The sequence below is a fragment of the Chelon labrosus genome (assembly GCF_963514085.1).
Source record: "Chelon labrosus genome assembly, chromosome: 10".
Classification (NCBI taxonomy): domain Eukaryota; kingdom Metazoa; phylum Chordata; class Actinopteri; order Mugiliformes; family Mugilidae; genus Chelon; species Chelon labrosus.
The window spans coordinates 3,381,679-3,399,155 of NC_140360.1; the positions used below are offsets into that span (position 1 = coordinate 3,381,679).

A 17,477-nucleotide genomic window follows, 5' to 3' on the forward strand; every position below is an offset into this window, starting at 1 on the left:
AATGGCGACCCTTTGCCTAAAGTTGCTGTTTGCAAACTCTGTATTGATTACCTTTATCTGTGCTACTACGTCTGTAAACCTTAGGCCTAACCCTTTACCTCACCTGTACCCAACTTTACATTAACCTTCAGACTTTATGCTTAAATCTGTTTACACACTGCAGAGACCTGTGTCCCCATAACGTAGCTATTACATTCATGTCCCCACAATGTGACAAATACAAGAACGCACACACACGCATCTATTTTCAGACACTCTCCAGAGAGGCTCAGTGCACCAACAGCAACATGAAATATTTGTTAAATAAAAAGTTGTTTTTGGGAACAAAGATTCCCTCTGAGACTTATGCAATGGGCTTTAATAAAACTGCAAAGAACCTCAAACCCAATGACTACCACCGCTACTGACACAAACAGTCACAGACAGTACAAACAACCCCCCCAACCCCCCCACCCCTGCCTCCAGTTCCCTTCTTAAACAGCTTAGTTGGCTTGTAGTTAAACTGGCAAGTCTTATCCTATTTGATGGATTAAGTGTCTATGCCCTTTGCCTGCATATACAGTACAAGCCCACGTTTGTCGTTAGAGGATCATGAGAACATCTAATTTCTGTTTCTGCGCCTGTTAACTTGGCCATTTTTAGCTCATTGCTAACAAATCAACATTGACTTACAGCGTGCTGTGCATTGGCCGCTAAGTGTTGAGAAACTGGAGGTCAGGGGTGCCAAAGATAGACAACCAATCCATTTTTGCTGTCTAGGCTGCCGTGGCAGTGGGGCTAAGTATTGAAGCCAAGTAAATCCTTCACCGCTGTCACATCTCGGGGGCCTTCCTCTAGGATTCTTACACCACAGAGGGGATATAAAACCACGGCAGAATGTTCTCCCAAAGCGAATGTGAGTGACAATATCATGAACGTGTTAAGAGACTTGGATCCATCACCACCCCTCAGAGTTGCCGCTAATAAGTCCCAGAGGACACCCACATCGTTGCAATGACAAAACCCCTTGTGGCTTTTCCCCAAAGACCACTATTATGAAAGAGACTCATCTGTTAAACTGTTATTGATGCGAGAACGTCCATGAATTCCATGAGTTATAATCGTTCCCTAATCGTACCCTACTTACAAAAGTGATTCTCTTTTAAAATGTACATGTGCAAACCAGTTTCAGCTCATGCATTAGGCAAGTAATGTTCATTCAAATGTGTACGCATCATATTTGAGTTCATTGTACATATTTAACCTTCTGGTTCTGCATGGCCGCTGCCTGCCAGTGCCTCTCCAACCATGGAGGTACTCTGCGTTGGGTTTGTGCTGCTACTGATGTAGATGTGATGGGATCATAATGCACAGAGAAAGAAGAAGCACGAGACCTAGGGGTTCTGGACCTTTAGCAACCCTTAATGGCACAAAATCCAAATGTCGGCTACAGTACAGAGTGGTTTCCAGCTGTGGCACCCTTCCAGAGTAAAGAAATAAACTTTTTTATAGACAAACATCTGATATTCTATTGAACCTCTTACAAAAACAATAAGCAGTACCCTTAACATAAAGACTGACGTTAGTTTACACAGAGTGCAGCTCCAATAATAAAGGTCTGACAGAGTTCATTACTAGCAAAAACAAAGATCTTCATCCACCCCATTTGCACTGTAAGAAATGTCCGCCACTGTACATAGCTAACTAGCCAACATTACAGACAGTATTTTGATAGAAGACATAGGCTTCCACAGCCCAAATAAACATATTCATTTCATGAGTAGTTGAGATTCAGAAATGTTAAAATACTGAAAGTATTTGAAGTCAAATTTGAAGGCAACATGGCGTCCTATACAAACTATGCTACAGAAATACGGGGTCCCGGGGTGAACGGCACAATGGCACCTCTATGGGTGGAAATCTGCCACTGCCATACATATACATGGGCAATACCTACAGAGGAAGGCACTAGAGCAGCGTCCAAATTACATGCCTGAACAAGAGTAATGGATCTTTGTGTTGTCAGTTTTGGGCCGGCAATAAAAGCCGTCAGTTATTAATATTAATATTTATTCATTCAGTTCATTAATGTTTAACATGTCACCAAAATGTAATTTTCATGGTTTTGAATTTTGAGTCTTTTCCGTGACCATGTTTGGTTTTCCTTGTGTTTCCTGTTTTTATTTTGTAAAGTTCTTCCTTGGTGTTTCTTGTCTTGCTTTACTTCCTGTGTTTGCCCCTGTGTTTTTGATTGTTGGATTGGTTTCTCCTTGTGTGCTCTGCCACCATTGGTCTTCACTTGTCTCTCGTTATTCCATCAGTCCTTGTGTGTGAGATTGCATATATAGCCCTGCCATCCCTGCAGCGCCTTAAGTCAATTTGTTGCCTGCTCCTGTCTCCTTAGCATCTTGCATTTTGGTTCTTTCACCCTCTTTTGCTATGAATTGTGAAAATAATGGTTTATTTTACGTATTAATGTAAAACATAAAAAAAGGAGCTGGATCTGTATATTGCTGGTGTTGGCATTTAAAATCCACTGTGAGTCACTTCTGAGACAAAAGTTATCTATTTGTCTTATTTCTACTTTCATTTCATTAAATTTGATATGTGAGTGTTGACAGTTATTTGTTGCTCTGTGTGCAGGATGACAGTGAGGGTAGATGATGAAGAAGTGCATTTCAATATTAAACAGTAAGAGAGAAAGCAAGGGAAAGGGGTAGTGAACATTGACTTCTGACATAATGAAGCCAATGAAATATAATAAAGTTCACTTTTCCACACAATATTAATGTGACACTATAAATTGGTTACGCTGCATATTTTGAACAGTTCTTGTCAACATAGTTGCTGCTTTATTGTTACTCCAGAGTTAAAACGACCAGGGTTTTAAATGAGCCACAGTCCATACATCCTGTGCTGTGTTTGCTCTTCCTCCCATTTTATTTGTTTAACCTACAAAAACACGACGAGGCCAAAGTGCATCTCCGACATTTCAAGGTCATCTACCGGCTCTTGACGTCAACAGACGTCCGGGGTCAATCTTTTACCTGCTCGCTCACCACTTGCATCTGTGGGAGGCACTTTTGTAAAAATGTCCTTTTGTACACCTCTTAAATCATCTGGAGCAGAATTCTCTCTCGATTCATTTAGAAACTGTAGTGTAAATATCTGGGTCAATATTTAGTCTGAAATCTGAATTTGAAGGAGCTAATGGTGCAGTGTCACCTCGCCATGTGAGTGGGTGTCTGATAAATACCTGATGCTAATGAGGAAGAAAAAAAAAGAGGGTTTACTCAGACTCAAACACCACAGGTGGTGCTGTAATTTTCCAAAATGCCCACTGGGAGATTAATGTTCCAGCTTTGCTGTCTCTACTGAAGGCTTTAGACCGGCTGGTGGCCGAGCAGATCAGGTGCAGAGAAGACTGTCTCATTTGACTCTTATTTCTAAGATCAGGATTTATGGTTTGAAGTGGGACAGTGTTCTATGCTGAGCAGGCAGCTTTTTAGTTGTAATTAAATAATTACTAAAAGATTGATTCATGGATTTCATTAAAAGCGGCTGTAATAAATATTTGTAGAACGTTTGAGAAAATATTGTGTATGTTAATGTGGTTGCTTTGTAGAAACACACCTGACTCTGCAGTTACAACTCTAAAAGTCTACTGTGTTGAAACTGTAAAATAACATAGTTTGTCATTTGGGTAGGACACTTTTCTTATTATACAGGAACGACCAGAAACAGGGAGGTATAGATGGGATTCATTCAAAAAGGGCACCTTTGGAAATCGCCAAGCTAGCAAAGCTAATTGGCTTCCATGCAGTAGACAAAGTATGAGCAGTATTAAACTTCTTAACTAACCTTCTGAATTAAAGCAAATAAGTGTTTTGCCTTTTTCAGACCACCAGCCCAATCCTGTCTTCTTTGGCATGTCCACATTGTTGTCATCTAGATGCCGTCCATTCGTGCTTCTTGCAGCGTGACACAGAACGACAGGAAGTCAAATCCAGAGTGACGAAATTGTCTGAAAAGATTTAATGCGGCCACTAGCGGACGGATAACGGATCCATTACAGGTCATATATGATGTCCCTGTGTTGTAAGTTAAGTGTAGATAAGTGGTTTTGGTGACACCTGTGGTCACTGGTGGTAACAGCAAATACATTTTAATAATACACTTTCCACAGTTGCTTCAAATGACAGATGACAAAAACAAAATAGCTCTTCCCATTATGCTGCATTTGTACTCAAATATGTTTGCTTAACGTGTTTTTTGCTAGTGTCTCCCAGATGAACTACATATAGATGCAATTACAGAATCCACACCCAGAGTCAAAAACAAAGTTGAATTTAATGGAAAACTGAACGTTTATACCTTTTTAAAGGCTTGACCTTTTCCCGCTGGGCTCTATTACATCGTAAAGGTAAGGCATCTCCATCACTGTCTTCCAAGAACCTTAAGGTTCCAGATCCTTCTGTACTTCCAGGACAGAGGCTGCAGTGTTTAGCGCTGCTGTCACGCCTGTTGCCACGGCCCACAGAGAATATTATGCCTCCAAGTCCCGCATCTGTACTCCTAATCCAAACCATTTACAGACACGGAGAACAAAGCAGTGCCTTTATTCAAACTCCAAAACACAGGTATTATATGTCCCTCTCCTCCTCCGTTGGTTCTGATCTAAAAGTGGTTTGTTTCAATATGTACCGGCCAAGTCAAATTATGATTCCAGTGATGAGAACAGAGATTATACGGTGGGGAAGAGACGTATTGTGAAGCGCTTTTGGACGAGACTTCCTGCTCACATTGAGATGATCAGTTTTGATTGGATTTAAGGGAAGTGTGTTGTGCAATGTCATCTAAGCACACTGTCAACATAATTGTAGTGGCAGCGGTGGTGGGACATACTGTACCAGACATTTAGGGGACAATTTGATTCAGAATACAAGGTCATATTACTGTAAGTCAATCATGAGACCGGAGGTGCAGCTTGTCAGTAGGCAAGGCATGGGGCCTTGGGACTGTAGGGGCCCCCCAGACAGCTAAAACACTTTAAAGTAAAGAAGTGGCAATGTGGTAAGTTTTTAATTACAGTTACAGAGTTACAGAGACCTCCCTAAGGGCCCCTCACCTGACACAGCTCTGCACAATCAATCCAGTTATATGTAACAGTAACGTGCATGACACTCAATTCAAAATAAAAAGAAGTTAAACCTCTGGGAGGGAATAAAAAAAGGAAGAAGATAAGAAGAGTCTCAGGTGGTCATCAGCTGATGTGTGTTTAAGACAGAAGATGCCTCCATTCAGTGGCCAGTCGTGCCTCTGTGGACCTTATTTCTGGCATAAAATATGATCGTTTACTCACCCATATAACTTTTGTGTAATTTGTAGTCGATAATTAGATCAGCGTATATTCATATAATGGGAGTGACTGGGGGACCGAAACACAGCCTCTAAATAACGCATTATCAGCCGCGAAACTCGTTCATTTCACCAATATTTTGTTAAGATACGCTAGTGCTATTCCCCATTGAGTCCAGAGTTACCTGTTATCATCATCAGGGGTCTGTACATTGACCTACAGCTGTTTACCTGTAATTTGCTACTGCTAGTTTTTTGCAACATGGTGCGTTTCGGTGCCCCAGTCACTCCCACTATATGGATATACGCTGATCTAATTATCTCCCGAATGACTACAATTTACACAAAAGTTATGTGGGTGAGTAAACAATCATATTTTATTCCAGAAATAAGGTCCAGGTTGTAAAATACAGTAGTTCCCCTTTAAGGCTTAGCTCATTTCTTTATTGTTCTGTTTGTTGTCCTTTCATCATTTTGATGGCAAAATAAAACTTCAACTAATGTCACAATATTTCATGGTTAATTTAGTTAACTTAGCTAGCAGAGCAGTCTGTTCAGCTCTGTTCTTCCTGACCAAGTCTAGGGTTACAAGGTCTCAGTAGACTACAGATGGGGCGTTCTAGCTGAATGTCTATTCTTCAATGTGACTTCATTACTTTATGTTTGATATTAAAATGCAGAGACTAGGCAACTTTGGAAAACTGGAAAATCATCATTTGCAGGTCTTTATGCTAGATGTGAAGCATCTTAGCTTAGCTTAGCATATAGAAGGAAGCAAGGAAAAACAGCTAGTCTGGCTCCATGTGTTCTTTTTGGTCTACCCTCCAAATGTCTCCACAAACGTCAACTGGTCCAAAACGCTGCAGCTCGTATCATCACCCGAACTCCCTCTATGGACCACATCACTCCCGTTCTTCTGCAGCTCCCCCGGCTTCCAGTAAAGTCCCGCATTGAATACCCTCGAGGCCCCTTCACAACCAAGCTCCGTCATATCTTCTGATCTTGTCTATTTATACTCACCCTCCTGTCCTCTCCGATCCTCCAGAGCCACCCAACTTATTGCACCACTTGGCCGACTGTCCACCACGGGTTTTAGAGCGTTCAGTCGGTCAGCTCCTTTGAAACATTTTCCCACTTGACATTTGACACATAGACTCTATGACACGTTTCAAATCCAGACTCAAAACACATCTTTTTAAAATAGCTTTCTAACATTTAACCCGCTTTCCCTCTCATCTCATTTCTATGTACTTTGAAATCTATGTTTTATTCATATGATGTTTGATGTAAGGAGGCCTTGAGTGATTGGAAAGTCGCCCAAAAATAAAATGTATTATTATTATCTGAAGTTAACAACATTCACTTATAAAAGTAAAAAGATGTATCATGGCTTACCTTATCTGTGTGAACAATACAAAAATAACTTACAGCTTGGTCTATCACTTATTCCTCGTGTCTTTTCTCAGTTTTGTCTGGGTTAAACAAACGCAAATCAAATGCCTCGGTTTGTTTATGAGTTGCTTAAAGAAACCAAGCTAGCTGTTCCTAATTATGCTACGCTAACTAGCTGCTGTGGCTTCATCTTTAGCGTACAGACATGACATTATGATTTCAGGGGTTTACTAACAAACAGTCTTTCTCTGAAGAGAGACATTACACAAAGTGGATCGGGGCCCGACTTTGGCCGCGTAACTCGTGGTTTATGCCTCATTCAGCTTAGCAACAACAAAAGGCGTTTTATAAAGCAGCTCGGCGGTGAGGTAAGAGGAAAAACAGAAAGCCTATGTTGTTGTTATTGGTAATACTCCTGGTACTTTTATTGAGTCTCTTAAAATTTGACACGGTTACATTTCCTTGATTGTTTACTCAGCATTCGTTTGCAACGCACACAGCAGAAGCTGCCACTTTCCATTAGGCCCAGGCATCTTATACTCTCGTTACTGATCATATAACATTGCAGAGCAACCTCTGGAGCTTGGTTCCAGTTTTGGAAAGTACGATGTAACGAGCTCAAAATCCTCCCCGCCTTTGTCTAAAGCCAGTACTTAAAGCAATTTTCTTGCAAAGTGTTAAGGCACGACTTCACTGTCAACTGTCCAACTCCGGTAGCCCTGAAACAGCCCGCTGAAAATGTGCCTTCTTCTTTTTCTTGCTCTGTATTCAAGCTTGAAGGCTTCATTTATACTTGCCCAAAGTTTCCCTGAGCTAAGCCTCCCTGACCTATTACCCAAAGTCCCACAAAACCAGGTTTGTTCAAGTCCCTTTAAAAAACACACACGTTTTTGCCAGATGTTGTTCCTCGCTTCTTTCCACACACTCGTAAAAAATTATGTTTAGAAACGGAGGGGGGGGGGGTAGAACGTTGAGATGACATCAGGATCTGCTTGTTGTTGTCCAGAGCTGCTGCAGAGTGAGGTGCTGGTGGCTCAGTTGCGAAAATGAAATCATCTTTGGGTGAGTGCACCCGCATTGAAATTGAAGGGCTATCGGTTTCTCTGCTGCCACGCTGCACGATGTTTAAAGTTCACTTCCTGGGCTGCCTCCTGTCTCCCCTTGACTCATGCCTGCTTCCAAACACCTCCTCAAGAAACATGTTTACATCCCGGCAGAGCTACTCCTCTGGCTCTTTAACTCATTATGTTTAATAGGCCGTTACAGCGTATCCGGCACCGACTGTTTCTTGCAGCGTCCGGGGGCTCAGAACTCAGGGGACTACTGGATCTAACCACGGCCCCGTAATAGGCAAGGCCTTTACAAACCCTGATTTTTAAACTTAAACTATTAGCTCAAAAATTAAGCTGCTTATTAGTTTGGATCCTCACCTCCCAGAGGACTGGACTGAATCAGCTGCAGGTCCATCATCACCAGAGGACAGCTCATAAAAGGTGTTATTAAAAGTCATTTCAAGTAGTCGGCTTCAGGAGTTTGCACTGAAAGGATCTGCAACCGAAATACCATCAAACCATCGGGGACATTTAAGAAGTCATTGTTTAACAGGACTCCTGTGTTGGGACTAAGCTGTTTGAGAGTGAGAGCAAGAAGTCCAGCCCAGTCCTAGAATAAGCGGTGAAACCTCGGAGCTCACTTTGCAAAGAAAACTTGATTCCGGTGGGATCCTGTGCATTTTTCTGTGTTCGGAGTCATGATCAGAATCTGGTTTATTGGACAAATGTTTGTGCCGTTACACACACAAAACTTGCAGAAGCTCTCAGCGCACATTCTGCAACCGACATCAAATGGAATTTCATTACTCTGCATGTTCCTGTTTCCTCAAATAAATATTTATTCTGCACCCACTGGAGCGAGGTCTGATCACAAGTGGTCACTGGAGAAACCGGGGTGTGAACAGGAACTATGACTAAAAGGGATGCACCATCTGTTGTGCTTCATATTTGTTGCATGGAGTTTGGTAGAAAAGCAATTGAGGGTTTTTACTCTCTTTACGTATTTGATTAGGATTTCATTATGGAGCATGTTGCAGTCAATACAAAGGTGAAAAAATTTTAAAAATTCAAATTCAAAATTCAACTCTACGGTGTATGACTAGTTGCTGTTACTCTTCTGTCCAACACCGCATAAAGCCAAATGATATGATTTGATTGTGGATCTTTGCCAGTTCCCAAATTAAGCACAAACCAACTTTCCCCCAGAAACTTTTTATGAGTTTGGTTCTGGCTTCCAGGCTGTTGGAGAACATTTTTTTTAAGGTTTCCCTTGTGATATTTTGGTGAGAAGTTCTTCAATTTAATTAATTTCATTCAAGGACCGCTTGTCCTCTGACGGTCGTGGGAGGGGGCTGGAGCCTATCCCAGTACACCCTGCACAGGTCTCCATCTCCTCCCAGTGGACTGGACTGAAACAGATGTTTTAGAACCACCAGTGAACCTAACCAGCATGTCTTTGGACGTGGGAGGAAGCTGGAGTACCTGGAGAGAACCCACGCAGACACAGGGAGAACATACAAACTCCACACAGAAAGGCCCCAGTCGGCCCATGGATTAGAACCCAGAACCTTCTTGCTGTGAGGCATCAGTGCTAACCACCACACCACTGTGTTTCCCCAATTCAGTTTTATTCATATAGCACCGCCCTGCCTGAAACCCCCACAGCAAGCACGAAGGCAGGAAGAAACCTTGAGCCGAACCTTTAGCTCAAACGGAGGGACCCGTCTGCCGAAGGGCGGCCGGGTAGAGGCAGAAGACTTTATTCAGAGAGCCCAAAGTTGTTCATTTTGGTCTTAAAGTTGCAGAGCTGATAACGTTTTAATTTTATTTCTCCAGGTGGACATTTATCAAAAGTAGTTTGTGGCTGAAGGAGTTAAAATGTTAAGTGTTGCGCCAATGGCCGCAGAGAAACCAAATTTCCTCCCTGCTGTGCAGTGTGTGCGGAAGTTGACAATAAAGTTGTCGTGTCTGTTGTTGTCTGCAAACTATGAGAAAATTCTGTCTATTATGTTTTTACGAGAACTTGAGGACTTTATTCTGTCACTGTGGTAATGTTGTTGTGACACAGACAAATGAAGTTTGAACTTTCTCATGGAAACATAATTATGGGTTTGTTTTTATTTATTTATTTATTTATTTGTGTTAACATTTCCATCTGTATTACAGCTCCCTGTCAGATACTGTAGATATTTAGAACACAAAATGAACACAAGCCATCGCCGTTGTTTATTAAAAGCTCTTTAAACTTAAAGCATGAGCTTATTTTGTGCAGCCAGACGCAATAATTATCAGATTTCGAGTCTGGTGACACACCATGGATTTCATTATGGGACGTGTTTAACCGACCGTTGCCATTTCGTTGGCGCTCAGACGACGTTTGCGACTACTGCACCCTCTTCTGCCCAAACCATTTGATTTAGCCCAGCAGATCCTCCAGACTAAGTGTCCCGTGTAGTGCTGCAGAATGAAATCACTGCCACATACAACGATCAGACTGCATCGTTTTTTATGTTCGTAATATTGTACTGCAGCTCATCCACTTCAGGAGTAAACACGAACATCGTCAAACTTCATATCAAAACACAGCAAGATAAAACAGTTAAACTTCTACATACTCCTTAGTTGGACATTCATAAAAACGACAACACACAGTATAGATGTTATTAGAGACGCACATGAGAAAGGCTTTTGTAGCTCTACTGTAAGCGCTGAGTGGGGAACAAACTCCATGTACCGTAGCACTGTATATACACAATGAACCTTTAACCGTCTTCATTTTTTTTTTTTTTTTTGTTAACGTTCACACGGACGCACAAACAGACAAAAACCTTAAGTACTTCCAGAATGGTGTCTTGCAGATACCTTACATTTGCCCTAAGACCCTGGTAAAATATCAAAAATACATGTCATGTCACAGGTTTCTGCAAGACACACAAAAAATAAAAAAATATACAGTCACAGAGGAAAGAAATGCATATTACTTTGAGATATATTCCTCTCTCTCTCTTTTTTTTTTCCATTATTTGAGCTGCAATGACGACACCGACTTGAGCACTGCGACGCATGTGTTCCCCCAACATGCAAGAAATTAAAATAAAAATAAAATAAGAGGCGGAACAAATGATTTTACAAGTTTAGAAAAAGTCAGTATACTTGCACAGCACATGAAACAACCGCCCCCCCCACCCCCCCACCGCCACACTGGACATTAACTTCACATTGACGTCTGTGGTTGGTTTCTCTGCTATTTGATGGGACGCTTCAGACAGAACCGCCGCTGTCGTGTGTGTCGTGATAATAATGTGCAGCTGCATCTGGTCATGCGCGCGTGTACTGTCTCGAGTATAGGAATGTAACAACAGTCATGCATAATAATAATAAGAAGAAGAAGAATAAAGAGACCCTGCTATACAAAGGGTGAGCACTAGGTGGCAGGCTTTACCCACTTTGCACACAGCTCCAGTCTGCCTGGGAACAAAATGTCAAGTCATGGCAGGGGAGAGGAAGAGACATGCATAGGGCAAACAACTAACACTGGGACTCGGGTATATTGCTTTTTGGAGAATGTGCGTTTATCCCTCATCGAGAATTCTTTCCCCTAGACATATGCATACAAATACTTCTAAAACTAAAGACAGAGGGCTGTAGCTTTCCTCTCCGCTGGTGCTGCTGCTGCAACCTCCAACTCATCTGCTGCCGTCTTGCATTTCCCCTCTAAGCATCAGGTAAAACAAATCTCTGGGTGCCGTCTTCTCCCCCGTGTCCTTGTGCATCTCTGTTTCTTTTCGGTGTATCTTCCTTCCTCCCTCCCTCCCTTCCTCCCTACCTCCCTACCTCCCTTCCTCCTCTTCCTCCTCCTCCTCCTCCTCTCTGCAGGGCAGCCAGAGAGACTGGCATTTCTCTAACAGCAGGGAGGGAATCTGCACCCAGCCTCGGCCCACGCTGGGCAAAGAGAAGGCGGGTGTGGCAAGGCAGACAGATATGTTTGTGTGTCTGTGTCTGGTAACATGTGACCGGATCCCCCCACCCCCACCCCGCTCCAGACGTGCCAAACGCTCGACTGGTACCCTCACGACGGGAGGAAGCCCGAAAGAGTTCTCCAATTTATCTGAGTGAATTCAATTATTTTCTGCAAATGACAATGTAAACATATAAATCACAAGCGCCTGTCGTCACGGTGATCAATCGCGCCAAGGAGCCTCGGACCTAAAATACCCCCACAGCACCTGATACAAGGAGTCCTCAAGGGCTTTGAATTCGTTTATCTATTCATTAATGAATTTCAGCGTCTTCCTCGGACTCTTGACAAATGTGACTGTCCGTGCAAAACGTGTCCGGAGAGGGGAATTAGCAGACGGATTCTAAAGGACGAGGACTGAGCGATCAGGTCCGGATCTAGTCCCAGCCTATGTGATCTTTTACACAGTAAATGAAAAGTAATAGCAGGACAAGTTAGAGAAAGGAAGGATGAGATACAGCAGCAGGTGAGTCGGAGACGAACGCCAGCTGAGTAGGTTCGACGTGCCTGTTTAACCTCACCGCTGATAAGAGAGGAAAGGAGGGCGAGTTTCGGTTCGATGCCTTCCGCTCCTTTAAAGTGGCGAGAGAAGATAAGCAGAGAGGGGACAGGGAAAGAGACAGACAGAGACAGACAGAGTCAGGAGCAGAGAGGCGAAGAAGAAGACGAAGCGTGTGGGGTCAGATGTGCCGGTGCAGCTCTGGTAGCGGGGAGGTGGAGAGAGCCGGTCTCGGCTCAATTCCTCGGCTCTTCATAAATGACAGCAGCTGGTCGGGGATCTCAGCCAGGACGTCTTTAGCCAGCCGGGCCATGCTGAGGACCTGGTTACCAGATCTGTCGATGTAGTCTCTGAACGGAACAAACTGGGAGCGGAGGAGGAAAAAAAATAGCTCAGACATGTTGCAATAGGGTCCCTGTTTCAAGACAGTGTTCAAAGTTTATTATGCAAGTGACATATTTGTGTAAAAGATAAACCATGCAAGAGTTTATTGCACATTGAAAAAGGTTAAATTTCAGCCTGGAACAGACCGATGTCTTTTTTGATACAGGCATAAAAAAAAAAAAAAAAAACACTAATATTTCCAAGAATTTTCACCCAGAGCACAGATGACTTCGCTTCAGATGAGTTTTCTTCACCCTGATTAATAGCATTAAAAGCCAGCTATAAAAAGCCACTAGCATTTGAACCCGCTAGTACCTCTGGAGAAAACAAGAGCCTCTAGATGCAGGATCCCCCCCAGAGTCAGAGAAAACTTCTGAAGGCCCACAGGCGACAGAAAACCAGGAATGAAGCAAAACTGTGACGTCGACTGATCCAGCAGTCACTTGGCATGTACAATATGTTCTGTGTCTGCATTTACGGAAATAACTCTTTATACCAGCAGGTGGTAGTATTTCTGTAGTTGTCATTCAAATTTCAAACCAGGTTAGCTAGGGCTAGCTAGGAAGATGTTAAAAAGCCACTTGTACAGAGTGTTCAAATATGGTTCAAAGCATTGTGCTTGATTAAAATTTATTAGGAAAAAGATTAATGGACTACTCAGAAAATAGTCGATACAACTGGAATGCACACTCATGTGAGAAGGCATCCGCTAACGCTAGCAGAGGAACGGTCCAGATCCTCTGGACATCAGTCGATTAACAACTTCACCAAACGTCCTGTGGTAACAGAGAGAAGGAGGCTGCACATCAACTATTTCATAAAGAGAAATAGCTGGCTAGCAACACGCTGTGGAGTACTATTAAATGCTACTGATGGTGCTGAGGTGCTGCCTGTTTTTATACAGGCTATACATATCTGCAGCTCACAGTATGTAGCACATGAGCTGTCTGTTCTCAGGTTAAGAATATAGATTTCATTACTTTCTTTTTATTAGTGACGTCATCTGAGATTAGTCGTTCGTCACATAACAGTCGACTTTAAAAAATCTGAACCCTAATATATGCAAACAGTATATACTGACTAGTCCGAGGTAAAACTCAACATTGTCCAGAAAATGTTTCATTCTCTTGTTGGACATATGTAAGCTGTCATATTAAGTGTGGGTCAAAAGAGCGCAGACAACACATATCTTACTCAGATGCTCTCAGGGGGTTACAGCAGCTTAGCTCTGTAAGAATCATAAACCAAAGATGAATCGACTTTTTGTCTTGGCTTTTTTTTTTTTTCTTTCCAGATCTGAAACACACATCACTACAGCCGTCATCTGTCTGTTGTCTGTATCAGTGATAGATTTCAAAGCTGCTCTTGGCTCTGGAGTCTTAATTAAGGATCAGTGAGAGCACGGGGGACATCTCAAACCTTCACGCAGGGAATCCTCTCAGATATTTCAGTTACAGCTTTTATTAGATAATAATTTCAACTGTGTGCTTTACAGTCCCGCAGCGCATGAAAGCTAAACTACAGGAAGAGAGCGCCGCCATGATTCATTTATCCATACTTTTTTAAACCCATATTGAGAGTGGCTCATTCATTGTTTTGAGAATCATTAAATCATATTAATTATTTTCTGTAATTTTTGGGGCATAAGAGAATATTAGTGATAGTATTATGAAGAAAATACAAGAGTTGCAATCCTATCACTAAGACAGTCTGCACAAGAAACAGAGCAAGACTGTGTCATTTCAAGCACAAAGTATGACAATCAGGAAAAAGACAATGGGACTGCCAGTGAAATATAGCTGTTATATATACTGGAAGGGTAACAAGGGAATGAGTAGCAGCTGTGCAGGGAGTAACTGGAATAACAGGAGAAGGTGCTGACAGAAAGCAGACAGGATACAGACAAATGAACCAAAACCTAAGCAGAGGTTGTTGCCCTGACGGTTAATCATCATTTGTGTGTTTTCGACTGTCTGACTTTACTTATGCAAAATGCATGTTTCCGATACTCAGATATTTAAATACAATATTAATTTTGCCATCGTGGAAACAATAGAAAACCAGGACAGGTGAGAGTGGGGAAAGTTGAGCTGTTGGGTTAGTTGAACCACATCTGATACGGTTTGAAAACACATCAGATCTCAATGGGGGGAAAACATCATGCCGGATATCTATACTGATATGGACTGGGTCATGTGTTGGGTACTAACCCAAAGACAACCTGGGAATCAAAGTGAAAAAATTATGCAGCAGGGTAGTCCATTTTGCTGAAATTTCATTGCAGCAACTCAAAATGGTACCCAGTAGTTTGTACGGCCCCCATGTGCTTGTATGGATGCCTGGCTATGCAGGGGCATGCTCCTAATGAGACGACGGATGGTGTCCTTGGGTATTTCCTCCAGGATCTGTACCAGGGCATCACCGAGCTCCTGGACAGTCTGAAGTGCAACCTGGCGGCCGAAAAATAATGCCCCAGAGGTGTTCTATTGGATATAGGTCAGGCAAGTGTGGTGGCCAGTTAATGGTATCTACTCCTTCATCCTTCATCCTCCATCCTCCTGGAACTGCCAGGCGTACTCTCGCCACATGAGGCCGGGCATTGCCGTGCACCAGGAGTAACCCAGAACCCACAGCACCTGCGTAGGGTCTGACAACAGGTCCAAGGATTTCATCCCGATATCTGTCTAGCCTGTCGAGGTCTGCGCAGGTCTGCTCAGGTCTGCTCAGGTCTGCTCCATGGATATGTCTCCCCAGATCATGACTGACCCACCACCAAACCGAACGATGTTACAGAGAGCAGAAAGTTCTCCACGGCTTCTCCAGACCCTTTCACGTCTGTCACATGTGCTCAGGGTGAACCTGCTCTCTACATCAGCACAATTCAATCCAATACCGTTCCTTTTAGTTTATGACACAAGTGCCAAACGGAGTAATGGGACTTTAATTTGTGACGAGAAAAACAATCAACGGCGCTGCAGTCGTCATACTGAAATGTAAAGTCAGTACACGTTGTCTGCTAGTGTAAACATCCTGACTGAATTACTGCTATAATAAGGTTAAATGCAATCAAAGGATGACTGTGTACATGTAAATGTGATTACTGCTGTTAATGAAACAAACTCAACGGACAGGACTGTGAAAACATGGTTGTAATATCAATACAGCTTTAGCACCAACGCATCATTTATCCAGCCATTATCCTGGTTTGGTGTCAGTTTTTATAATAATTGAGAATCACCATAATAATTAGCAAGTTCACTGGAACAGGTGTAGGAATACACTGAACTGGCCTTACTATGGGCCATATAAACCAATCAGCCACAACATTGAAACCACCTTCCTAATATTGTGTAGGCCTCCCTTGTGCCTCCAAAACAGCTGTGACTCATCAGAGAATGGACATGGCCTTTGGGTCCTATGGGCTGAGGGGTGGGGCTTCTGTGGATCATCCCACAGATACTTGATCACTTTGGGATCTAGTGAATTTGGAGGCCAGGTCAACACCTTGTGCTGTTCTTCATGTTTTTTTTTTTTAGTTGTTCCTAAAGTGTTCTTGTGTGTGTGTCTGTGTTGGGCAGCATCCTGCTGGGAATGGCTGATGCCATCAAGGAGTGTCATTGCTATGGGGTGGGGGTGTCTGGTCTGGTCTGGTCTAGGTGAGTGCTACATGTCTAAGTAACATCCACACCAACGAATGCCAGGTCCACACTGAATTGTCACAAGATGGTCAACGTTATTTACTTCTCCCGTCAGTGGTCATAATGTTGTGGCTGATCCCTATATACTGTATATATGTGTGTGTGTGTGTATATATATATATATATATATATATATAAACTAAATACTTTTTCGGAGTAAACAAACAGTGCTACTTTGACGAAGGTAGGTCAATTTTTGTTATCTCATAATATCCACATGGCTCCTCTCAGAGTCCAGACGCCGCACATTTATCATTGTAAGCGCTCATTTGTCATCGAACCCTAAGCCTCTGCCAGCTGACCGGCCACTACTATCCAAAAATTCTATAGTATATTGTTATCAGGGGCCATTGTATTCGCTTCCTATTTAAGACCTCATATCTCTAAAAGTTTTCAAAATGCTGTTGTATCAGCCTCCGATGCCCGACTTTAAAAAAAAAAAAAACTCACCAGCTAGACAATTTTTAGAAGGGCCTGCTCTCTCTCGCTTTGAGATTAGAGATGATAATTGGTAATGTGTGTTTGAGGGGAGACGCTCCAAGGAATATATTTTTTTGTGTGTTTTCTATTCTCTTTTCATAGTGACTGATAAAAACTTTGCTATTTTTCTGGCCTTTCCAAGCGTTAATGAATTGTGGAGTCATCAAAGACCCACAGCAGAATTAAATATTAGGGAATCTAGTTTCAAAAATCTCTGTAAAAATGCACATTTCCCAGATGGTTTGTTATACAGGTTTGTGGGTTTGTAAAGGGCTAGCACTGTCAAAAAAAATACTTGGCAGGAGATTGAATGAGCCACTTGCATTTCACCGGGAAGAGCTGAAGAGGAAACGTAACGAGCTGCAGTCTGAAGATCTTTAATGACAGCAAGCACTAAGTACAGAAGAAAGTACGAAAGTTTAGGAGTAACCACCACGGTTGTGACACACCATGCCAGCGGTCGGCCATAGGCGTAGATCAGATCTCAAGTGCTAGTGGGGACAAATCTAGAGACGCATTTTAATGCCAGGTATGAACACGGGTACAACAGGTACTTCAAGCGGTCAACTTGAGATGAGATTGCCCAGGTCAGATGTCAATGCAAGGTCTAAACGGGA

The 17,477-nt window shown here is 42.6% G+C and overlaps 1 protein-coding gene across 2 annotated transcripts in view; it reads right to left on the reverse strand.

Annotated features, from left to right (window-relative positions):
- Positions 1-12,479: 12,479 nt before the first annotated feature.
- The window catches only part of LOC311494179 (copine-9-like), a gene marked incomplete at both ends in the record, with an annotated part of 74,749 nt that continues 69,751 nt past the window's right edge, over positions 12,480-17,477 (reverse strand). For both annotated transcript variants that reach the window (XM_084553090.1, XM_084553089.1), the window contains one exon: positions 12,480-12,662. In XM_084553090.1, the coding sequence (XP_084409216.1) occupies positions 12,480-12,662 (183 nt within the window). The remainder of the gene's footprint in view (positions 12,663-17,477) is intronic.